The sequence below is a fragment of the Carassius carassius genome, chromosome 36, assembly GCF_963082965.1.
Source record: "Carassius carassius chromosome 36, fCarCar2.1, whole genome shotgun sequence".
In the NCBI taxonomy this organism is placed as follows: domain Eukaryota; kingdom Metazoa; phylum Chordata; class Actinopteri; order Cypriniformes; family Cyprinidae; genus Carassius; species Carassius carassius.
In genome coordinates, this window is record NC_081790.1 from 13,195,308 (window position 1) to 13,220,413 (window position 25,106).

General features: G+C 39.4%; 2 protein-coding genes across 4 annotated transcripts; one reads left to right on the plus strand and one right to left on the minus strand.

Moving 5' to 3' along the window:
* The first annotated feature begins 2,678 nt into the window (after positions 1-2,678).
* Positions 2,679-6,162, plus strand: LOC132117211 (baculoviral IAP repeat-containing protein 2-like). 2 transcript variants are annotated; one of them, XM_059526338.1, is made up of 8 exons: positions 2,679-4,276; positions 4,360-4,459; positions 4,534-4,612; positions 4,698-4,746; positions 4,858-5,100; positions 5,185-5,439; positions 5,682-5,723; positions 5,865-6,162. In XM_059526338.1, the coding sequence occupies exons 1-8, from the start codon at positions 3,190-3,192 to the stop codon at positions 6,056-6,058; spliced, it is 2,049 nt and encodes a 682-aa protein (XP_059382321.1). In that variant the 5' UTR covers positions 2,679-3,189; the 3' UTR covers positions 6,059-6,162. The 2 variants fall into 2 exon arrangements, with proteins under 2 accessions (XP_059382321.1, XP_059382322.1); XM_059526339.1 differs by lacking the exon at positions 5,682-5,723.
* Positions 6,163-6,391: 229 nt separating this feature from the next.
* polq (polymerase (DNA directed), theta) lies at positions 6,392-24,978 on the minus strand. 2 transcript variants are annotated; one of them, XM_059526342.1, is made up of 32 exons: positions 24,798-24,978; positions 24,356-24,461; positions 23,607-24,267; positions 22,965-23,147; positions 22,648-22,778; positions 22,304-22,460; positions 22,108-22,216; positions 21,796-22,009; positions 21,541-21,682; positions 21,312-21,458; positions 20,207-20,419; positions 19,088-19,230; positions 18,801-18,999; positions 18,580-18,722; positions 18,289-18,482; positions 18,075-18,199; positions 17,730-17,973; positions 10,792-13,286; positions 9,870-10,007; positions 9,587-9,774; positions 9,258-9,498; positions 8,782-8,975; positions 8,545-8,673; positions 8,288-8,462; positions 8,097-8,211; positions 7,877-7,995; positions 7,565-7,749; positions 7,287-7,398; positions 7,083-7,207; positions 6,866-7,007; positions 6,686-6,789; positions 6,392-6,595 (listed from the first exon to the last, which is right to left on the minus strand). In XM_059526342.1, the coding sequence occupies exons 1-32, from the start codon at positions 24,857-24,859 to the stop codon at positions 6,482-6,484; spliced, it is 7,749 nt and encodes a 2,582-aa protein (XP_059382325.1). In that variant the 5' UTR covers positions 24,860-24,978; the 3' UTR covers positions 6,392-6,481. The 2 variants fall into 2 exon arrangements, with proteins under 2 accessions (XP_059382325.1, XP_059382324.1); XM_059526341.1 differs by having other exon boundaries at positions 18,580-18,999.
* Between the last annotated feature and the right edge of the window lie 128 nt (positions 24,979-25,106).

Consider the following 25,106-nt stretch of genomic DNA (forward strand, 5'->3'; position numbering starts at 1 on the left):
TTCAAAATAAAATACACGGCGCTCATATTTCCCTACACTACACCTTGAAAACGTCATAATGGGCGGAGACAGGCTTGTTGAAGTTTTAACCCCGTTGACGCGATGGATGAAGAAATGAAAAGAGAAAAGAAAAGAGTTCTATCCTATACTCCTTCGGATAGAAAACTGTTCCTGGTTTGGTAGTTCTGTTTATAGAAACTAGATATCGCGCGATCACACCAGAATTCGCGAGATTACATGGGGCATCGTGACGTCAGCTGTCAGTCATGACCGCAGCCGTTCCGCAACAAATACGGACCTGGTGGGTATTGACGGACGAAGGAACACGGAGCTGTCACGCAGCGGAGCCGTAACGCAGCCGTTACGCATCTGGTGGAAATTGGGGGTAACGCCGCCTTCACACTGGCAGTTGAAATCAGCTCCGTAATACGCAATACGCCCCCAGTGGACGTCGTACACAACGGTGAAAAGTGTCGGAAGCCTCGGAACCGAGTAGAACAAAAATGGCGGAAAGGTTGGAAAGGCTGACAGCGCGACACCCTGAAATACTCCCTGAAATCCTCACCGTTGTTCAGACGCAGCTCACCCACCAGGCGGTGAAACTCCCCGTACTGATACCTCTCTGCCAGGTAGTATTTTACCCACATGGATCTCTTTTTTTTTTGCTTGCTTCTCCAGTATAGGAGAGCAACAGCAAGAGCATTGACAAGTCTACGATTAGCCATAATATAATTTTCTGGCTGTATGTGAATGAGCGGGAAAATGGCCACAACATTGAATTGTACAATATTTAAATATTTAATTATATTAACTGCATAAATTACGTTATAAAATCATTAAAATGAAAAAATGACATGACAACTTGTCGTTATAAAATCATTATTTATTTTATTAAAAGTTAAGAATTCAGGTTTGTTTATCAGTACCATAGCAACGCCAACTTCCGCTGGAATTGTCGGATAGGAACCGTCCATAGCCTTTCGCAAGAGTTCAATTTTTTGAACGCATCCGGATGGCCAACGGACACAATTTTTTTCGCACCGCACTCGTTCGCACCTGGTTCGGACCCATTCGCATGCGGTCTGCGAATCTCCATAGAAAATGAATGACTTCCGGTCGTTTCGCTGCCGTATCGGAGCTGATTTCAACTGCCAGTGTGAAGGCGGCGTAAAACCATCTTGTTCCGTCAAAATCACTGACTGTAGTGAGTCAGGAGTTGGAATTGCGAGTATTGAAAACTACCAGGATAGACTATTATAGCATCTATTTAGCATAGCATTTATATAGTTATTTAGATTATTTCGTGTAGCCTATGTAGTTAATTAGTATAGTTGTTAGTGTAACGTTAGTATTGTTAGAAGCATAGTTAGTTAGGAGCATATATTGCATCAGTTATGATAGCTTCAAGTTAGGGGAAGATTTATCTGTATTTAGTACAGTGGTGAGGATGGTACGTAGGCGTAGTGTTGCTGGTTGCAACAGCACTGCTGGACTGCATAGTTTTCCAGCAGACTTTAAAATTAGGGGCCAGTGGTTGCATACACATGGCCTGGAAGACCGCGAGTTCCCGCCTAGAGCTGTAGTGTGCAAAGTGCATTTTACGCGGGATTGCTTCTCCAACTCAATGGAGGTGGAAATGGGCTTCTCCACACAGCTCGCGCTGAAAGGGGACTTAAGACTGCAGTTTGAGCCTGCGGCTCGAATTGATGTGGCTCAGGCCACAGACACCTCGACATCATCCACTTCAGGTGAAGGTGGGGGAGAAAAGTCCTCTACTTCAAATGAACGCTCAGTTGCAAAGCTACTTGCGTCACTACAGTCACTCTCCATTTTAGCGTCTCTGACAGCAGCTGTCAGATCCGTCACTGCGGGTCTCATGTTCACGCCCCACCCGCTCAGCCCCGCCCTCAGTTCATCCCCTCTATCTCCGCTGTGCTCTGCCCACTTTTCAGCTTTTTTTCAAATATTGCCAGTGGGTGGAGTCAGGCTCTGACCAGGTGTTTAGTTGCCCTTTAATAATCGCAAGTACAATTTCAAGGTAAAAATGGACAATTGTGATTTTTTTTTTTCATAATCGTGCAACCCTACTAGGGTGTCGTAGGTGAATTCAGAGGACAGAAATACCCTCACAGCTAACTGCAAAATGGCATTCAGATCTCTCTCAATTTTGTAAGCAACACCCCAGCTTCCAACAATCCAGTCAATTCCCGAAGGATGAAACCAAGTCCCGTCTTCTCATTTTAGATGCCGTTTCACACACTGAGGCAAGTGCCGCAGTAGTAATGTTGCTTTGACTCTGGTAGAAGTAGACATCAAATTATGTCTCAAATGTGTGGACTGAGGAAGACAGTAAAGGCTCATTTGGGATAGGGCCTCAGTGTGTGCTTGGCATAAGTGCACATCAAGGGCACAAATGGTTTTACTGAAATCTGAAATAATTAATGGGACATTCTATGATCCACAAATGCTCATGAATGGTACCATTTGGGACAGGTCCGAAGTTAAATGCCCATGCCATTTCACAATAAGAAAAGAAAAGATGATCACAGCTTCTGTTTCATGCTCTAACATATGATACATTTTCGTTTTATGATTTGCAAAACTGTTGAAAGTTAACTGTACCCTTCATGTATTCTATGCTGGGAAAAGGAAGACATTCATTTAGACCTGTAAATTAATCATGTGGTTCTATGTGTTGTTTTCAGGATCCTTCAGTAAAGGGGAAGAAAGCACATACTTCCTGCATTGACCTTTTATCTGTTCAATAGTTCATTTAATTTTTTCAATAAGATGATGTGTTCTGTCATGGACGACTAGACACCCATCATGGGGTATCCAGCAGAGAGAAAGGCTTGAATGGGCACATCCTGTGGTCATATTTTTTGTGTTTTTATGTTGGATTTCATATTGACTATATGTTAAGGTATAAAGAAACCACCATTTGTCATTTAAAAATGTCTTTTGGTCAGTGTAGTTGCAGTGTATTTTTTATTGACACAGGATGAGCTTCAGGAGCTGCCATGGAGGAGGAATCGCATAACATCCATCTTGTTCATCTAACCAAGCTGTTTGTTTGATGTGGCTTGTTTTATGTATCACATTATGATAAAGCTGATTTAGTTCAGGGCACATGTCACCAGTTCTTTGAAGAAACCCTTCTGTTGTGTAATCGAGTCATGTTTTAAAGACATGGATAAAGTAAAAAAAAATGTTTTACTCTCTCCATGCAGGGTTAGATGTTTGTGTAGTCTTGTATCTTTTGATCACACAGTTCATCCTCTAGACGCAATGAGGGTATTCAAGCCTTTCTCTCTGCTGGACATCCCCTTCTCTTTCCCCAATTTGTTTGAAATGGAAATTATACAAAACAGTGCTTTCCTGAGGGGTTTGTGTCGCAATAGTGCCCCTGCAGATTTACAGTATGATAATTCATCAGAACTCTTTCGTATATCAACATATGCGAAGTTCCCCACCACTGCGCCAGTGACAGAGAGGAGTCTCGCTCGGGCAGGCTTTTATTACACTGGAGTAGGTGACCGTGTCCAGTGTTTCCGCTGCAATGCGACGGCCGACAACTGGCAATCTGGCGACTGCCCTGCTGAGCGCCACAAACAGCTGTCTCCCAACTGCAGCTTCATCCAGAGTTTACCCGCCACCGCAAATCTCCTGTCATCCTCCCACTCAGCCTTTTCCCCACTTCGCAACGTAGCCATCTTGCAGCTGTCCGCCCCTGCAACCACAGGGGTGTCGACCACTGCGGCATCATCTTCAGGCCAAACAGAGGAGCAGGTGGGTTACCTAAACATGGGATTCAGTAACCTGGCACCCTCCAGTCCCATTTCCTCCCGTGGAGTGGAGGATATGTCCCACCAGAGACCGCCGGCTTGTCACAATCCCAGTATGCGTCGGGAACAAGATCGCCTTGACACGTTTCAGAATTGGACTCTTGCTACAGTAACTCCAGCTGAGCTCGCCATAGCTGGTTTCTACTACCTTGGCCAGGGCGACAGGGTAGCTTGCTTCAGTTGTGGTGGCCAGCTTAGCAACTGGGAACCAGGAGACCGGGCAGTATCTGAGCACCAGAGGCATTACCCCAACTGCCGCTTTGTTCGAGGCGACCGTGCAGATAACGTACCGTTATCTGGTGGCGGCCTTTCAAATGTATCCAACTCAGCAATGCAACAGTGTGAAGAACGGCTGCTCACATTTGTCAACTGGCCCTCAAGAATACCTGTTCGACCAGACCAGTTGGCTAAAGCTGGGTTTTACTATGTTGGTAAGAGTCTTAAAGACATTACAAGTCATTCAAAGTTTAACTATTGTGCTTAACTATTTCTTTATTTCTGTTTGTTTTGGTAGGTCGTAATGATGACGTGAAGTGCTTTTGTTGCGATGGTGGACTCAGATGTTGGGAGTCGGGTGATGATCCATGGGTAGAACATGCAAAGTGGTTTCCAAGGTAAATAAGTGGCATCTTTTTTTGTCCCATAATGATATAATCTGAATATTAAATATGCATGCATGTTCTTCCAGATGTGAATACCTGTTGCAAGAAAAGGGCCAAGAATTTGTTCATCAGATTCAAGCAAGATTTCCCAGACTATTTGAACAAGTATGGTAAAAAATACTGGTGTCAATTGTTATTCAAACATTACTATGTACACAGATGGATATCTCACCTTGTTTACGTTTTACAGCTTTTGACTAATGGAGACAGCAACTCAAGAGAATTTGTTGATCCACCTGGTAAGTTTTTTTTTTTATTGAGCTAACCTTCATGTGATATTAATTTCCTTTACATTTAGTCAGTATTTTGTCATGTTTTCTATTCATTCATTTTATTTTTTTAAACTGTAGTTATACACCTGGGTCCTGGAGAAGACCGTTCAGAAGATGCAGTGATGATGAACAATCCCGTGGTTAAGTCCGCGTTAGAGATGGGATTCGAACGTAGTCTTGTGAAGCAAACAGTCCAGAGCAAAATTCTCACAAGTGGAGAGAACTACAAAACTGTTCAAGAATTGGTTTCTGATTTACTAAGTGCAGAAGATGAGAAGAGAGAAGAGGAGCGAGAGCTTCTTGCTGAGGAGATGGCTTCAGGTATTTCTACAAAATGTATTTTCAGTCTAATGATTCAAGAGTTTGACTCGACCGAATCTTAACACTCAATGTGTTTCTTTACAGATGGTTTTACTTTCCTTAAGAAACATCATGCTGCTTTGACACAGCGTCTAAAAAGTGTCCAGAGCTTAATGGATCATCTTCTGGAGGAGAATGTCATCTCACAGAAAGAGTATGACACTGTTCGTAACTGCACTTCAGTCAAGCAGCAGACAGGCCAGCTCATTGATTTAGTCCTGTCAAAAGGGAATGCCGCAGCAGAGGTTTTCCGCAACTGGATCAAAAAGAATGATGTGTACCTGCTGAGAGAATTGATGGGTATGTAATATATGAATCAGATAATGAGATAGTGTCTGTAAATTTTCAGTGTTACATGTTGTTAGTCTGTGTCAGTGTGAAACAGCAAGGCCAGTAGATAGGAACACTTGAATCACTTTAAAAAATGGTGATGCCTTTTTAAAAAGATCCTAAAAAGAGCAGGGACAAATCCACAACAAATAGAATCACTACATAATATTGACAACCAATTTTTATTTTTTTTGTTCTTACTGCAATTTCAGCCCAGACAAATGAAGCTGCATCACCGAGTCAAGATCTTTCAGGTATATTCAAACATGAGAAAAGGTTTTCTTTTGATTTTGCCCCTTTTTATCTCTAGCCATCACACTAAGGGAATCAGTTAGATCCCACTCTGAAACATTGAGTTTGTATAAAGTGATTGACTCTTTCCATTATGTTCACAGATTTGCCTATGGAGGAACAGTTGAGGAGACTTCAAGAGGAGCGCACATGCAAAGTTTGCATGGACAAGGAGGTCAACATTGTCTTCATCCCCTGTGGTCACTTAGTGGTTTGCAAAGAGTGTGCACCTTCTTTACGCAAATGCCCCATATGTAGAGGATTGGTCAAAGGGACTGTCCGTACTTTCCTATCATAAAATAAACCCTTTGACAAGTAACATATCAACAATAAATTGAGCTAAAAAAATTATTTAAATTCAAACTATGAGTAAAACAATAAAAACGTGAAACTGAACAAATACCTGATGCTTGATCTTTTTAATTCATTAAAATATTGTCTTCAACAAATGCTTAAAAACAATGTACAGAAATATTTCCATTTCAAGTATCTTTAACTTAATAGCATCTGTTGAATTTTATTTCAGATTAAAAACATTCACTGCATATATATATATATATATATATATATATATATATATATATATATATATATATATATATATATATATATATATATATATATAAAAAATACATCTGCACATTTAGTGTTTTAAGAGTTGATTCAAGTAATTCTTAATCACGATCAGTAATTTAAGAGTAGATTAAAGGACACATTTGTTTTAAATGTCCAGGTCTTGAAGTTTACCCCAGCTTGGGCCCACTTTGACTTTTACTCTGAGCTTAACATACAATTTCACAACACTTTCCATTTCTCGCTTCATAATCTGTGCAACCTGTAAAAACAATATTGTTAGACTTATCACCACTGAACTTTGCTTACAGTCCAAGGTAAATGTAATAATTAGACTAGTCTTCCCAATTACCTGAATGACATCTTCCTCTGCAACCTCGTAGATGAGTTCATCATGCAGCTGAAGTATAAAAAAGCCTCCTCGAGAGGGTCTACACTGGTTTCTGTGCCTACCACCTGAGCAAAACATTATATATTAAATTTACATCTCACATGTAATAGTGAAAACACTGTGATATGAAGTTGGTCATACTCAGTCTGATGGGAGGGTGTTGATGTGATGTGGGAACTCCAGGAAATGCTGCCTCCAATCTACGCTGGATGTTGATGGTTGCTAACTTAACAATGTCAGCAGCAGAGCCCTGGACGGTTGTGTTTACTGCCTGTCGTTCTGCCTAAAAAATGAGGACAGAAATTAAACACTTATTCCTCTCCAGGTATATTCTAATAGAGGAATTGTGAAGACTTACGTGAGACTTTATGTAAACATTTGTGTCTTTTATTCCAGGCAAAAAGCGCTTCCTTCCGAGTAACGTCTGCACATAACCATTTTTCCCACATTTCTGCACAGTTTCACGCAGAAAGTTCTGTATGCCTGATAGAAAAACAAGAAATAAGTTATTTCACACTTTCTTTTTTTGACCAGGCACCAATTATAAATTGTAATATTTTACCAGTGTATCTGGATTTAAACGACTCAATATAACAAGCAGCATCATTCTCATCGATGCCCATTTGTTCTCCAAGAGACTTTGCTCCCATGCCATAGATTATTCCATAACAAATCTATTGACAAAAATGTTTATGATTTTAGTGACAAAAATACAATTTCAATATAATCAGTGGCAAGTGATAATATTAATGTGCTAATGACTACTGTATAGTAATTTACAATAAAAAAAAGCTTCTTTTAGAATGCTTGTACATGAACATATGTAAATATGTAGCAAACCTGTTTGGCTTGTTGCCTCATATTATCATCAACTGAAGCAGGGTCTACCATTTTCCACTCTGCTGCTATGCTTTTAAACACATCTTCACCACTGTTGAGCACATGGAGGAGCCGCCTGTCCCGGGACAGATGAGCTAAAATTCGGAGCTCCAGCTGTGAGTAGTCAGCAGCCAGAATCAGACCTCCTGAATACAGATACAAGATTAAAACAGAAAGCATGTAAATGTGGAATAAATAATGTTTAAATAAGTAAACAGATGTCCATTTAAATTATCCCCTCTTTAACCAAACCCCTCAATAATAGTTTCATACCTGAAAAAGGAACAAAAGCATGCCTCATGCTGACAGAAAAAGGCATCCCTTTTTCTGGTGATTCGTCTGATACCTTTAAAAGGGGTGCCAACTGCCGGTTCATCTTTAATCGTTTACCCCTGAAATAAACAATTTTAAACATATATATAAATATGTACACATGTATTTTGGTATATAGAATAAAAAAGTGGGAAAATATTGCAAGAATATAAGACTGTACCATGTTTTGCTTGCACCATTCTGTGATGGTTGACTTTCTTCTATAAGTGTTGGCATCTGAATTTCAAAATCTTTAGGGACATTTTGAATGTTTGGTTCAGTAAAGCTCACGCGACCTATGTGAGAGAAAGATTCAAACATTCAAATTCTGACATATATAAAGTTTAAAGGGTAATTCTTCATGCTCCACACCCGTGGCGGTGTGTGACTGTGAAACTGGATGTATTCGGTCCATCTTCAGAAGTGAGTGCCACTTCTTCTCTCGTTGCAAGGGGAAAACCACTTTTGTCAATGCATTCGTGATCCTTCTCCACTCAAGAATAACACTTGGTAACTGATGCAGTGGCTTGAGCTTTTCTAAAACATCCTGATGAAATAAGAAAAGAGTGTATTCAGGAAGTACATACCATAAGCTTAAATGAAAGAATAGAGCTGACACTGGAACGTACCTTAGTTGTACTGAACTGCTTGGAAAGTTTGATACGGGCTCCTGCTCTCCTAGTGTAGCCCAGTGTCTTCTTATTCTTTAGAGCATTTAAATCTCCATTGGGAGGCAGCTTCAACTCAAGAAACAATACCTGTAAAAGTTGAGATGGAGGATTATAAAGTTTTTCATACAGGATAATGAATTTCTATGTGGGTAAATGTATAAGGCCATTATTATTTTGAATGGAGATAATGATAACCTCTGCTACATCCTCTGGACTGGTCAGTGAGAAGCTGTGTCCCGCTAGCTGATAAGCTTGGGATTCAAGAGCACTTAGCTTGGCCTGCATCACATGTTTCTGAGCCTCACATTCAGCAACACTAAACCCAATTCCATTTAGCTCCAACAATGCCAGGCAGTACTGGGTGGGCATCTCTACTTTCCTGAATACGTCTAGCAAAGAAAAGAACAAGACATCAAATAATTAGTATCTATATCACCAACTCAAATATAGACCAGGTTTGTTCAATCCTGCACCTGTATTGCCACTATCCTGCAGAGTTTATTAACTAATTAAAAACATCCCAACCAGCTAATCAGGATCTTCAGAATTACTAGAAACTTTCACGCAAGTGTAGGGGCTGGCTGGAGCTCCTACTCTGCAGGACACCATCCAGGAGCAGGACTGGACACCCCTAATACAGACAAATCCAGAGGCTCAAATTATGTTTCTACCTAAGAAACCATCCTTTTCAAGAAGACAGTTGAGTTGCGTCATGACTCTGAAGACCAGAACAGACTCAACAGCAGCTCTGTAGCGTCCAGGCTGACTGGCATCTCCAAAGATCCCTAAACTCTGCACACCCTGACCAGGACTAATTCCCTCCAGCATCAGGAGATCCTCAGTAGCAAAGCTGGATACCATGTTGTGGAGAGTGCGCTCTTTGGAGCTTGAATCCAGAAGCCAGCATGCAATCTAGTGAGGGACAAAAATTGAACATGCCAAACTGAACAGAATGTTTTTTTTTTTCTTTTTTTTTCTGTCTGACTGTATTCTAACCAACCTTTGGGTCTTCAAATGTGCCAAGCATAGCAAGCTCACATGCAAGTAGCAGGGTCTTGTAAACATGAATGAAATCATAAGAGACTATCACAGCTGATTCTTTTCTCAAGCAGCACTGAATTTGATTCAGTCGCTCCTCAACTATAAGGGTCTCATCAAGAGGCGGTGGAGCTAAACTGGCACTTATATCTGTCAAAAGACAAGAATAGCAGTAGGTTTAGAGGCATTCAATGAAACAAGCTCATTAAAGTTGTTTAACAAGTTCACAATGACATGTTTCTTACCTGTGTCTGACAGCTCCTTTTGTAGAGACACAAAATAAGCATCTTTTGCTCCCCAGCATACAGATATGCCAATGACAACAAGATCCTCATATCCCTTAAGAAAGAAGCTATCTTTTCTTTTCCTCATTGGGGTAGTAGCTTCAAACAGATTACACAAGTTTATAAACTGGATAATTTCTGGATATTACATTGTCTTATATGCAATGTTCCCTCTAAATTTTTTTCTTGCTGAGCAAAACTTTTCTCTATTGGGCGGACATTTCGGTCACCTGAGCAAAAACAATCTTTATACCACACCTGTACAGTGGACACACAAAAATAGTGTGTAACTTTTAACTTTGATGTGTTATTTATTATGTGCATATTTCTATTTATTGGACCCTTGATGTAACTATATAATGTATATTTTAGGTTACCTGAGAATTTCTTTTTTACAGTATACACTGCCATTCAAAAGTTTGGAATCAGTAAATTTTTTTACAGAAGTTTCTTAGGCTCAACAAGGCTGTATCTATTTGCTAAAAATACTGATTATTATTTCACAAGTTTTCTATTTTTATATACTTTAAAATATACTTTATTCCTATAAATCAAAGATGAATTTTCAGTGTCACATGATCCATCAGAAATCATTATAATATGCTAATTTATAATCAGTGTTGGAAACAGTTGTGCTGCTTAAGATTTTTTGAGACCTGTGATATTTTTCAGGATTCTTTGATAAAATGTAAAAAATAACAGTGTTGATTCAAAATACAAATTTTGTGTTACAATATACACTATTCTATTTTTTTTTAAATACTTTTATTCTGCAAGGATATATTAAATGGATAAAAAGTGATCATAAAGAGGGAACATTGCTTAGATGTACAGTATATTGGGATACTAAAACATAAGAAACAACTTTTTTCTAAAGTCTTACGTTTTTTAAATTTTCCACCTATAACTGTCTCAGCTTGCACCGAGGTGTTGTCTATCTTCTCACAGGCAAGAGCAAGAGAAAATCTGTCCTTTGTTTTCCACTCCTTTATAAATGTATGGAAAAGCCTAATATCACTTGCCACATCGATTATGGAGAATGTTTCTGGACTGCAGGAGTTTGAAGCAGGAAGTGACTGACACTGAGAAAGCCTCATAAAGCCCTCATCAGCTAGAGACGTGTCTAAATCTGATGCTGTGTTTGTCCTCAAACAAGACTGATAAACTTTCTGGGAACTGGATTTAGAATTTGGATCCAGTTCAGACCTGTGCTTAGTGACATTAAGAGGTGATTGTATAGCTGAAGTGGTCATTTTAACTCGTGGTGTGACTGGTTCAGAAACTGGCGTGGGAGGAATAAGGTCATTGTGAGTCACTGGTTTGGCTGGGACTAACACGAAATCTTCTGTTTTTGAGTTTCTTGGACCTCCCTGATAAATTCCACTGTTTGTAATTGAGGCAACAGCTTTTTCGACAACAGGAGCAGCAGCAGCATTTGGTTCCACCACTGTTGAATTTGACTGCCCTGGAATCTCAGATAGAGTTGAAAACTGATCAGACCATTTGTCAAAAATATCCTGCATTCCTGGGCTGATGTGAAATGATGAACTGTTTAATTGACTTCTTTCAGCTGAAACCCTTGAAAGAGGCTCATTGCTTTGTGATACATGTAGTTCAGACACAATGTCATCTGTATAACTGGGCTTCTCTGCACCCAATCTTGGGCCATCACCAGCCTTGACAGCATTGTTAATTTTATCAAGGTACTGCTCTCCAATAAGGAGTGAATCTCCCCATTCTGAAAGATTGAAAGATGATTCCCCCCATTGGATTGCTTCCTGATCCTCCGTTGACACGGCATCTCTTCTCGCCGGAATGAGTTCTGGAGAAGAGGCGTTTGAATTGGCACACGCTTCAACCACCTGTTCTTCTTCGTTGTCTCGATCCATTGCTGCCTCCTCCATGGCATCCAAGATTGAGTTGTCGTAGAGACTGTCAAACAGAAAACTGCTACTCCGGTTCAAGCTGTTGTCAGTAATATGATCAGAGGACTCATGATTTTCCCTTTGCTCAGCAGCTTTATTGGAACTTGATTCTTCTTCAGTAACCTGGTTACTGTAATTTAAAATATTCTCCAACTGGCTGTCAGTAAGCGAAATGTTATATTTCGGTTTGAATTCAATGGCCAGGCCTTTCTTATGAGGTGATAATCCTTTGACTGGGTCTTTGTTTTGGTCTTTATAGGTTTGATTTACATTTTCCAGGATGGATGACTGGTTGACAACTTTTATCTCACTTTCTGAATCAACATGATTGTTACTTTCTTTGAGAATGTTTAAATTACCAATTCCATGTGAAAAATCATCCCCTTCAAGCATTTTTTCAGTCTGTGTATCAAGTTGAAAACTATCACCAAACTCTTCCATTCCATTTGTGTACAAGTCAGGAGAGCTAAGCTTGCTAAGCTTCACAGAACAACAAACTAAATCATGTTTAACTTGGACAGTTTCATCTCTGCTGCTGGTTGTCCCAAAACTGTGAGTAACCATTTCTCGCTTTTTATTTTGAGTTAAATGTTTCGTTTTAGATGTGCACTTTTTTGCAGTAACATTTGGTGTTTCCCTTCCCTTTTTTGGATCATACGAGTGAGTTTTTGACTCAATGACTTGGTTCAGTCCAGCAATGAATGACTGGAGATTCACCTTATCTTTATCTATTTTACAGTCAGTTTCAGGTTTATTAAAGCAAAGTTCTTCAACATTTGATATTAGTTTAGGGTCTTTTGAGATTAGAGATGGTGTTTTTGATTCAATGACTGTGGGTAGCGCATCAGCGTCCACAACATCCATCCTTCTACGTTTCGAAACTGGACTTACACGATGGTCACTGCCAGAGTTGCAGGAATTTACTGTTTGGGTATTTTGACAGCCCTTGTCTTTCGCATTTATTGATTTCAGAACTTTATGCAATGTACTTGATTGCTGTTCACATTTTTTAGCAGGTTGACAGTCAGCAGATGATACACCGGAGTCAATATCCACTGGCTTTTCTGAATTAGTAGTGATCTCTAATGTCCTCAAAGGAGGATGGGAACAACTGTCAGAATGTTCATCCACCAACAATTTGTGTTTGTCCACATTTGTGGTTATATTTTGCCCCTCTTCAAGTTCTGGTCCTCTTGACATAGACTGTAGTGGTTTTTCGTTGGCTGATTCCTCGGTTGAATGGGAATCTAGCTGGGTTTTTGTTGCGAGGGATGCTGGGTTCCATTCCACCCCAAGAAGAGCCAAATCCTGCTGGAGGAGCAGCTGGGCCTCAGCCACAATTTGCTGAGCAGCCTCCCTTTCAGTCAAGGCCTTTTTCCCGCTGACCCAGATGCAGCGCATACTCTTACGTTCTTGAGCCTCTACCTCGCTTTCATCCACCGCCTGCCTGGAGCTGCAGAGATTCAAATGATCACAGTAAGACTTAAAATAATTTATAGATCAAACAATATTCAAATTCTGTCCATTACAATAAACCGTTATGGATGGTAACCATAACACAAACTAAATTAATGCCTGTTGCAGGGAGGGCGTGGTTTAGCGAAGTCTGCAGCGGGAGAGAGAATCAGGAGACGAACGGTAAGTGAGTGGTTTGGGCAAAAACTATCAACACCTGTTTCTTGTTTCAGTAATTGGCGCGGAGAGAGTATAAAACGCCAGGAGAGACAGAAGCAGTCGAGAGAGAGACGGACTGCTGACGTGAACCGGAAACGGAACGAGTAAACCGTAAAAGTGTTGTGCGATCGTGTCTGTGTTGATGTCAGAGTTGATGTCAGAGTAAAAGTCACCATTGGTGTTTGTAAAGTTTAAGTTTTATTTTGAGTTAATAAATTCGTCAGCAGTCCAGCCGACCCCTTTGTCCTCTTCCTTTCCTCCCACGAACTTACTACAATGCCCAAATAAAGTAAACATAAAACACAAAAAATCTGTCATTTTAAATGCAACTAGTAAATTTATGCATCACAACACTATAATGTATTAACTTAAAGGGTTAGTTCACCCAAAAAGGAAAATTATGTCATTAATGACTCACCCTCACGTCGTTCCAAACCCGTAAGACCTCCGGTTATCTTCAGAACACAGTTTAAGATATTTTAGATTTAGTCCGAGAGCTCTCAGTCCCTCCATTGAAAGTGTGTGTACGGTATACTGTCAATGTCCAGAAAGGTAATAGAAACATCATAAAAGTAGCGATATCATGTGACATCAGAGGGTCAGTTAGAAGTTGTTAAAGCATCGAAAATACATTTTGGTCCCAAAAAAAAAAGCAAAAAAACTAACTTTTTTCAGCATTGTCTTCTTTTCCGGGTCTGTTGTTAGCGCATTCACAGCACTGCAGTGTAGTGATGTTCGGTTCACGGACGAATCACTCGATGTAACCAGATCTTCTTGAACCAGTTCACCAAATCGAACTGAATCTTTTGAAAGGGTTCACGTCTCCAATAAGCATTAATCTGCAAATGACTTAAGCTGTTCACTTTTTTAATGTGACTGACACTCCCTCTGAGTTAAAACAAACTAGTATCCCGGGGTAATTCATTTACTCAAACAGTACACTGACTGAACTGCTGTGAAGAGAGAACTGAAGATGAACACCGAGCCGAGCCAGATAATGAACAAAAGATTGACTCGTTCTCGAGTCAAGAACTGGTTGCATCAGTTTTCGGATCACCAGTAGTGATGGGAAATTCGGTTCTTTTCCGCGAACCGGTTCTTTGGGACAGTTCAATTCAATAAACCGGTTGAAGAAAACAGTTCACCGGTTCTTTTGCGCTCGATGTAATGACGTCATTTGCGATGATTGCCCTTGATTCAAGCCTTCGGTTTACCCACGCTCATAACATTAGCACAGAATCAGTTCAGAATCAATCAACAAAAGAATCAGTTCGGTTCAGACGCTCTGTGTGTCGGTCTGCTTCACGGTGAATCACACATGCGCAGTATCATCAGCTCCTCGGTTCTCGAATCGGACGCGTCCGACAGAAACGGTTCTTGACTTGAGAACAAGTCAATCTTTCATTCGTTATCTGGCTCGGCTCGGTGTTCATCTTCAGTTCTCTCTTCACAGCAGTTCAGTCAGTGTACTGTTTGATTAAATGAATTACTCCGGGATACTGGTTTGTTTTAACTCAGAGGGAGTGTCAGTCAAATTAAAAAAGTGAACAGCTTAAGTCATTTGCAGATTAATGCTTATTGGAGACGTGAACCCGAAAGATTCAGTTCGATTTGGTGAACTGGTTCAAGAAGATCCGGTTACATCTAGGGGTGGCACGGTCCAACTTTTTCACGGTTCGGTTTGTTTCACGGTTTTAGAGTCACGGTTTTCGGTACAGTTCGGTATGTGCTATGTTTATGGAATAACTATACTTTCTATTAAAAACAAAAGAAGAAGAATATTCTATCCAACTACAAGCAACAGCACAAATAAATACAATAGAGTAAAGATACAAACAATAAACAGTGATTTTCATTTCATTTTTTTTTTTTAGGCAGATCTAGTTTTTAGGTACAGAAATTTAATAAAGTAATCAAATGTAAAACAGCATTGCATATTGGACTGTATAAATTAAAGATTATTCTTTATTAAAGTTATAAAACTTTTTAATCAAGAGCAGTGAGTGATTTCTTTGTTGTTGCTGTTCGCTTAATATAAAGACTGTCACTTTAAGAGAATGCACTGATACAGTGGCCTGTATCATTCAGCCGGCTATGTCTGCTGTAGGATACTTATCAAAACGGACATTTTGACATAATTTTTGTCTGAATTTGTCCATTTAAACATAATACTTCAGAGAGAGTTTAATATTTGGGCATGTTCATGAGTTTAGTTTAAATACATATTAACGTGTGCTGTTCAGGTCTCATCTGTGGACGCGCGCTATAAGCACCCAGATGATGACGGAATAAATGACTGCTCATAATCATAAGGCTTTCACAATGATCAAGAGTGAATGGTTTGTCCAGGGTTTTATTTTAATTTTATTTTTTGTCATGCTATTGTTGTAATGTCTGGGAATCCAGAATGCGCATCCATCAACAGAAACATATATTAGTTGAACCCAGTTTGTTTTATGTGTTATTTATAGCAAACCATATTACAGATGCTTTGTCAGATTTAAGTTGAACCGCGGTCCTAGCGCGTGCCGAACCGTGTGTGGTGAACCGAACGGTTCTGTTTTTTTTCAGCGAACCGTGCCACCCCTAGTTACATCGAGTGATTCGTTCGCGAACCGGATATCACTAAACTGCAGTGAACGTGCTCACAACAGACCCCGAAGAGAAGACAATGCTGAATAAAGTCATCGTTTTTGCTATTTTTGGACCAAAATGTATTTTAGATGCTTCAAAAAAGTCTAATGATGTAACATGAACTACTTTGATTAAGTTTTTATTAACTTTCTGGACATTGACAGTATACCGTACACACAGCTTCAATGGAGGGACAGAAAGCTCTCGGACTAAATCTAAAATATCTTCAACTGTGTTCCAAAGATGAACGGAGGTCTTACGGCTTTGGAACGACGTGAGGGTGAGTCATTGATGACATTATTTTCCTTTTTGGGTAAACTAACCCTTTAAAGTAACTGTTCAACAACAGCAAGGGTGATAATAAAAAAAAATCAACCAAAATCAATCATTTTAAAACTAATAATCAAATCATTAAAAACTAATATCAACCAATAACTGATACACATCTCTAAAATGACCACATTCTGCAGTACCGTATTTTTCGGACTATAAGTCGCACCCGAGTATAAGTCGCATCAGTCCAAAAATACGTAATGATTAGAAAAAAAAACATATATAAGTCGCACTGGACTATAAGTCGCATTTATTTAGAACCAAGAACCATAGACAGTAAAAGAAATGGACACAACGACCCCATTGGAACTCAATTGAGACAAGTGAAGCCCATTTTTAGCTATTTTTAGCACTTCCATTTCTGACGCGCAGACTCAAACTAAGCTTGATGACGTCAGCAACCTGTCTGACAGATGTAAATCTTCTAGTAGCTGTGCGTGCAAACTGCCATCGTTAATCTTGCAGAGATGGAGAGCTTGAGCGGGGAGTTCTTTGGCGTGAGTGAGCAGGAGTAAGTATTCTGATTAATTATTTTGTATAGTATTTTAAAATGTAACGCCAGTACACCATATTAAGTTAATTGCCTGCGAGCTTCTCCTCCTGTCCATATGGTAATTTCTCTACTGTGCGACAGAGAGTCGAGTGGTTATGACGCAATCGTTAGCCTATTTTTACAAAAACTTTCTATGGGGCCATAATGTAACATAGAAGGTAATGGAGCCCTTTATACATTGTCGTGTATCTTTAGAAATAAATAATGGACAAATGGAGTCTTTAAAAGCCTCAGATGTAAAGTTATTCGCTGTCAAAGTGACGCCAAAATGAATGGGAGGTCAATGGGATGCTAACGCAAGTGAAGTTCTGCTACAAGATGGCGGCACCCGGCCGACTTCAACTTCCGGTCGACTTCCTTGCCGCCTGCCAAGAACCAAGAGAAAACATTACCGTCTACAGCCGCGAGAGGGCGCCCTATGTTCTCAGTGTAGACTACAGGAGCACTGAGCAGCATAGAGCGCCCTCTCGCGGCTGGAGACGGTAATGTTTTCTATTGGTTCATTTCTCTTGGTTCATTTCTCTCGGTTCATGTCAAATTAATTTTGATAAATAAGTCGCACCTGACTATAAGTCGCAGGACCAGCCAAACTATGAAAAAAAGTGCGACTTATAGTCCAGAAAATACGGTAAGTAAAAAGCTTATCAAACGTAAGAATAACAAAATAAACCTTTTAGGCTAATCATCTCTCGGTTTCATTACCTTTTGAAAGGGATAGCTTTCCTGAGGGCCTTCTCCAACTCAGCAACATCAGCTCTGGCCACCTCTGCCACTGTGACAAACCCGGAGCTGTGGAGCGTACGTGCTCTCTGAGCGTTTAGTAAAGAAATACGAACCAGATCACACAACTCCCTCTGGACTCCAAAACTCAGACGACTCTGGAACTGGGACAGAAGCAGCTCTAGATTGTGCCATCCAAGTCGATTACAGAAGACTGTAACCATACCTGAAAAAAATTGTTGCCAGATTTTTTACTATGCCATTGTTTATCTTATATTGACAAGTAAGCAAGCCCATGCCTACATCCTCACAGAGATGTCAATGTACCTGCATATGTTGAGGCAGACTGCTGAAGTGACTGTAGCTGTCCTCGGCTACAGCCATACTTCTTTGCGACAGCTCCAAGTGGTTCTTCGCTTATCAGTTCATGGAGAACTAACGTTGTGAAAAAACTGCACAACATTTTTTTTTTACATCAACATACAGCAGCTTAATTGTAAACATTAATTGAAGCACTTTATAATAAGAAAATACATAGTACCGTTTGTGAATGGCCATCTGTCTGCGTTGCTTTTCGGTTTTAGCAATTAATTTGCCACCAACGGAGCGGGCCAGAAAACCTTCTTGGATGCCCACCATCTCAGCCACCCGTTTCATTGCAGACGGTAGTTGTTCCCACAAACAGAAGAATTGGTACCAGTCAATAGTAGTCCAGTCCACATACACAGGTGTTATCTTAAAAATGCAAAACACAATTTTGTTAATAACCCATATTTTTAATATAAAGAACAAATCTGTTATAGAAAGTTATAAACTGAACTGTTTTGTATACCTGATAGAGGATATGGAGATCATTTTCCAACACAAATCCTTTCATTGCTCTTTGGAGATCTGCAAAAATCCCCAGGGCTTCTGGGGGTGATAAAGATGAGGACAGAGTCGCAGAACCCAGATGTGTGGGGCAATACCTCTCCACTGTGAGACAGACAATTATCAAAATGTAAAAACTATCGTAAACCACAAAAAAATAAAAATAAATTCTTGATAAATTACCATCTCCCTCCTTCTGTATATGTATAAACTCATTGTCCATCAGCCACTCTATGCAGGCTTCAATAGCCCCCTTGTTTCGAGCTTCTGTTTCAGCTTCTTCCTCACTTGGCTGTTCAGCTGCAATACTGGCTGCGAGAAGAGTGCAAGAAGCATACATCCTCACATCCTGTGGTGAGCTGGCGACTCCTCCAACGATGATCTTCAGTCAAAATGATGAAATTAAGTCCAGTACATACGCAGCCAATACAGTACAATACAACATACTATAAGGAGAAAGACATTCCCACCTCGAGGATGGCCCTGAGCATGCTGGTAGTGACGCCCTCACCCTCCCGCTTCACCAGGCAGCTGCTGATAGGCTTGAGTGTGCCCTGGATGAGGCTAATTCCCTTCGCACGTTCAGCCTCTTTACAGACCAACACACTCTCACCTGAGTCAACACAGATCATTACATCACTATTAACTTTAATACTTAAAGGCAGGGTAGGTAATACATGTATAAACAACTTTCTTCCAAATTTGTTTAAACTTTCTATATATATCAATGCATAATTAAAATGTAAGTACTCTGATAAAAAGAGTATAAAAATCGAGTGACTCTAGACCGTTTAATCTGTATTAAACACAGCTCATTATTTCCATTTCGGGACGAAACATAGGATTGGCTTAGGCGACTGTCACTCTCTCGCAACCATGGCAACCACCCTTTTGCCACACATGACCTGCCCACTTGCGCGTGCACGTTTGATTTGAGGAATTCAACAGGCACGGATCCTAGGAATACCAAAACAATGGCAGAGAAACAGCAAGCAAATTTCACAGTACCAGCCTATGCAGTTAGTGAAGGCAAACCAGGCAAAAAAAGGAAGACAGTAACAGTACAAGAAAAGGCAATGAACAAAAAGTCTTTGGATAAACAAAGAAATAAAACACGAGTTAATATCGGCGTGGCTTTCCAGCGATGGCGAGAACTGAGGAAACTCAAGGGGCTGAAAAGTGACTCCTTGATGGCTTTATTTCTGCTGGACAGGTAAATCTTTCTTTTTGTATTTTGATCATACATATTTTTTGTTTATTTTTTCATGAAGCATGTGTCATTAGCACACGTAGCTGCGTAATAAAGCTAACATAACATTACTTAGCGAGCCTAGTAGAGACGATAAAGCCCAGAAGGGAGGGGGTGGAGTGAATGGAAATAATGAGCTATCTTTAAAATAGTCGTGAGAGGTCTACAGACACTCGATTTTTATACTTTCTTTTTCAGAGTACTTACATTTTAATTATGTATTGATATATAAATAAAGTTTAAACAAATTTGGAAAAAAAAGTTTTTTATAAATTTTTTTACCTACCCTGCCTTTAAGAAAAGTTGTTATGAGATTGAAAACATGTACAGTAGCACTCACCTATAGTGTCCACTCCTTTACGGCCTGCTCGTCCCACCATCTGCTTATAGGTTAGAATGTCCAACAAATGACCATTAAAAACAGGGGTTCTGATAATCACACGACGAGCGGGCAGATTTACACCAGACGACAAGGTGGAGGTGGCAGCTAGCACCCTAATGTATCCTTGACGAAAAGCACCTTCTAGAATATCTCTCTCATCAAATGTCAGACCTAAAACAAGGATTACAAGAAAACACAATAGATTTGGGATGTCCTCATCTTTTTAAAATGACAAAAAGGTTTATTTAAATTATCTACTTAATTAAATTACTGTCTAGCAGTAGGATCGTTTATTTGAAGGGATACTCCACCCCAAAATGAAAATTTTGTCATTAATCACTTACCCCCATGTCATTCTAAACCCATAAAAGCTTATTTCATTTTCGTAACACAATTTAAGATATTTTGGATGAAAACCGTGAGGCTTGTGTCTGTCCCATAGACTGCCAAGTAAATTACACTGAAATTACATTCACTGAACACAAGCAGCATATACTCTTCTGTGTCAGCTGCACCACAAGCATTTGTTTTCTGTTTATTTATGCTTTTATTTGAACGAAAACAGTGCATCCTTGTGGTGCGGCTGACACGGAAGAGCGTATGCTGCATGTGTTCAGCTCATATTCTCCAAAATGGAGTTACTCTGATGTGGAGAGAAACAGATGAGAAAAAATGAATAAAGTCATTATTTTTGTTTTCTTCGCTTACAAAAAATAATCTTGTCGCTTCATAAAACTCAGATTGAACCACTTAATTCTTGTCTTTAATACTTTACTAGGCAGTCAACTGGAGAGTCACAAGCCTCCCAAATTTCATCCAAAATATCTTAAATTGTGTCCCGAAGACGAACCAAGCTTTTATGGGTTTGGAATAACATGGGGGTAAGAAATTAATGACAAAATTTTCAATTTGTGGTTGAGTATCCCTTCAATTATTATTATTTCTATTTAAAAAAATGTTTTTAAATTAGTACAAAAGCTGAAAAAAAGTGTTAATAAAGCTTCATAAAAAAACACTGATTAAAATGTTATATTTACAAAATCAATCACGTAATCACATGTACCTGCATGGTGGAAGGCCACCCCCCAGGGAACCGTTCGCTGGAGCACCTGGTCCAAGCCTGCAGGAGCACGCTTGAGCTGAGCTACAACATCCTGGAGACCTTCCTGATTCAGAGATATACTCCGCACTCCAGAGCCTGACTGCATTTCTACAAAAGCAAACAATGTAAAAGCATAACGCATACCTGAATACTAAAAAGCATACAGCTTGATATATCTGTATCTGTAAACCTTTGTGATGAAGATTGTAAAACTCTCTTCCAATGCTGTCTGCTAGTTTCTCACACCAGTTCTTTGAAGGGCAGAACAGCAGTGCAGAGTGTCCATCCTGCACCGTCTCAAAGCAGAGGCTGACAATGTGATCATCATCTCCCTACAGACACATTAACTTCTTATCTTGTAATAGTTAACATTAGCAGGTACATTCTATGTCATGCAAAAATTTGATTCAGTTTTCAGATGCCAACAAATGTGTCAGGCTCTGACCTTTACAGGAAGAGCTGGGGTGAACTGTCTGATCAGGTTCATAGATCCATCATAGACATTTGTGCCTATCTTGACCCACTCCATCAGTGGCACAGGACGATAGTTAGTACTATACAGCTCAGCCTTCAACCAGTGAGCAAGAAGGTCCAAGTTTGGCAGTGTGGCGCTCATACCAACTATCTGCACACCAGCAGAGGCACTTTGAACAGAACCCCTTAAAATAGAAACAGTGTTAACCTTCACCAGAGAGACTGATTGTTAGGATTACCATTTCTGGAGGATTACTGGCTCAAACGTTGCATTATCACATACCTTGCTGTGTTTTTTCGGCCAATGTATTGGATTTTAGTAAGCAAAAGTTCTAACAGATATCCACGCCCTGAGTCCCCAACCATGTGCAGCTCATCAACCACAACAATTCCTGCAAATTGGGTGAAAATTTAGTTTTACAAGAGTTACTTAAAGAGTAAAAAAAACTTAAGTGTTTAAAATAATTTCATTATTTTACCAAGAAGATTCAATTTGTCTTCTTCAATGAGTCTGTTGATGAGTCCATTAGCTTTCTCTATTGTGCAAACAGCTACATCCAGAGCTGAAAACCCGCCAGCTGCTGAAGTGTTACCCATATACCCCTCCACTCTGACCCCTGCCTCCTGAAATACATTCTGGGTGAAAATGGCAAGTGTAATATTAGTAGAATCTCATCAACAAAATTCTTAATTGTATATTGACAGACATTTTAAATTTAGAAATCAACAATTAAATATTTAGATACTGTATGCACTCACAAACTATGATCAGTGGGCAAACTGAGATTTTTATACAGTATGCACTCATCAAATGGGAACCAACCTGAAGATAAAACATCTTCTCACGAGCCACAGACACAAAAGGAAGAATGAACATGGCCTTCTGTCTCGTTTCCAAAACTCTCTTCAGGATTAACAGCTCAGAAACCAGAGTTTTTCCTGCACTGGTTGGAGCTTAAAAAAGAAAATGTAAAACCGTACATTTTAAACTGGAAAGAAATGAGTTAACTACATGTAGTATCACATATTCACAATAAGTTAAATATTAAGTATTCTATCAGGAGCTGTTTCTCAGGAAAACAAGACTAGATACAAAGAAAACATTTGCAGTCAACAACAATAAGAAAAACAGCTATTTACCAGAATACACCAGGTTCTGGCCCTCCAACACTTTGCCCAAGGTCAGACACTCAGCCTGCCACTCAAACATCCTCTGAACACCAAGACTCTGGTATTTCTCCAGAACAAGGTTAGGGAGACCCCAATTAGAGAGCAAAAGCTTGTCTGACTGATCGGCAGGACGTCCCATATGGATGCTTTGTGCTGTTTGGTGTAATAAACAGCAAAAACTGGATTAATATTTCACATACCAGCATTTTTTATTGATGTTATTTTCAATTACAAAATGCCACACAAGTTTAAAAAGTCTGGAGTCAGAAAGTTTCAATTTGATGAAAATGACAGTAAAAACATTTTTTTTGGGTTTCACAAAAAAATTTGTTCTAATAAATGCTGTTCTTTCTGTTCTCAAAGAATCCTGAATAAAGTATCACAGCTTCCACTTAATTATTACACAATACAAGTGTTTTTATCATTGACAATAATAAAAAATGTTTCTTGAGCAGCAAATCAGCATTTTAGAATGACTTCTTTTTGAGAACATTAAAGATGGGAGCAATAGCTGAATAAATATAACATGAATGATGAAATTAGACAATTCTTCCTGTTTGTGAAAATCTGAAAATTTAAGTCCCTTGTTTAAATGCATAAGTGGAAATATACCTGCATCTGGTAGTGTAGCATCACCGAGGACACTGAGATCCAGTCCAGGAGGAGGGGTTAGCACAGAAACTGAAAGGTTTTTCATTGATCTCTGCTGCTGCTGCAACATGGATCGCTCTTTAGCAGCAGCCATGTGTGTCGGACTGAACAAAATGTAGTCCTTGGAGGTGCTGAGAGAGTCAATTGGGCTGGTATCTCTTCTGAACTTTAACTTTTGCTTGCTGTTTGCTACTTTAGGTGTTTTTTTCATGGAGTTGATAATCTTTTGAGGTGAAGAATAGTCCTTATCACATTTCATCTCATGGCCCCGGGCCCGTCCACCTGCTTCAGTCCTTTTGGTTTCACTGAACAATAGCTTTTGGGCCAAATCTCTCCAGTCGTTCTCTTTTTTGGCTTGTGTTCTGGTTCTTTTGCGCTCTGTTGATGACAACGCTGAGCCTGGGCTTAAAGGGCTGATGTTTTCTCCATTTTGCACTTGTTGCTCACAGAAATTTTGTGGAAATTCAGAGGTTTTTTTAAGCGATGCTGATTCAGTTTGTTGAAAGTTTTCATCTTTTTTGAATTTCAAGACTTCTGGACCCAGTTCATCAATAGCTTGTAAAATTTCCACATCCATCACCAGAGTGGAGTCTCCTGCCATCCACTGCTTATTCTGGTTTTCCTTCAAATAGAAAAAGTGAATTTTGCACTTAGTGTAACTAAACTTATCAGTGTTTTAATATTATATAAACTGAGTATAAAAAACATACTTTAGGCTCATTATATCTTCTGTTCTCAGATATATCCGTTGCAGAGGAGCATGCTTGATTCAGGCGACTTGATTGTCTATGTGGTTTCTCATCTGCGATAATTAAGCTACACAAATAAAAAACAACTACCAGTTAGTGACAACAATTATTTACATTTCCCATCAGCCATAAAACAAACAAATGCAAAAACATGCAGTTAAAACAAGCTAAATATAGGAATTATAGCCTCAACATTAAAAAAAACTTTGTGGTTTTGATGCAATTATTTTCAGCGGGATCTCATTTCAAGTCTCACTTACTTATTTGTGTACATTAAACAAAGTTCTTTCAAGCGTTAAGATTACACAGTGAACCATTAAAAGCTCCATGTCAACCAAGTTTGTAAACAAAACGTTGGAAACGTACACAATCAACACAGATTCAGATTTCCAACAAATCTTACCCCTTTGTCTTTACAATCCGATGCTGTCCCAAATAAATCTTTCTTGTCGTTGAAGTAGTCATCGCATTTAGAAATTAAACGACTAACGTTACTAGTAATGTCTTTAAAATCAATGCTTTGGTTGAGTACAAATGTAAATAAAATAAAATATTGGGGTTAAGGTAGCTGTTGTGTTGCTACTTCCCGTTCCCGTAAAAGAAATTAACGTTACTGGCATTCCTCTTGTTATTTCATCCAGACGAACTCGCATTTATCATTTTCAGAATAAAGCTATTTACATAAAACCATCGTAGAGTCTTTGAATGAATT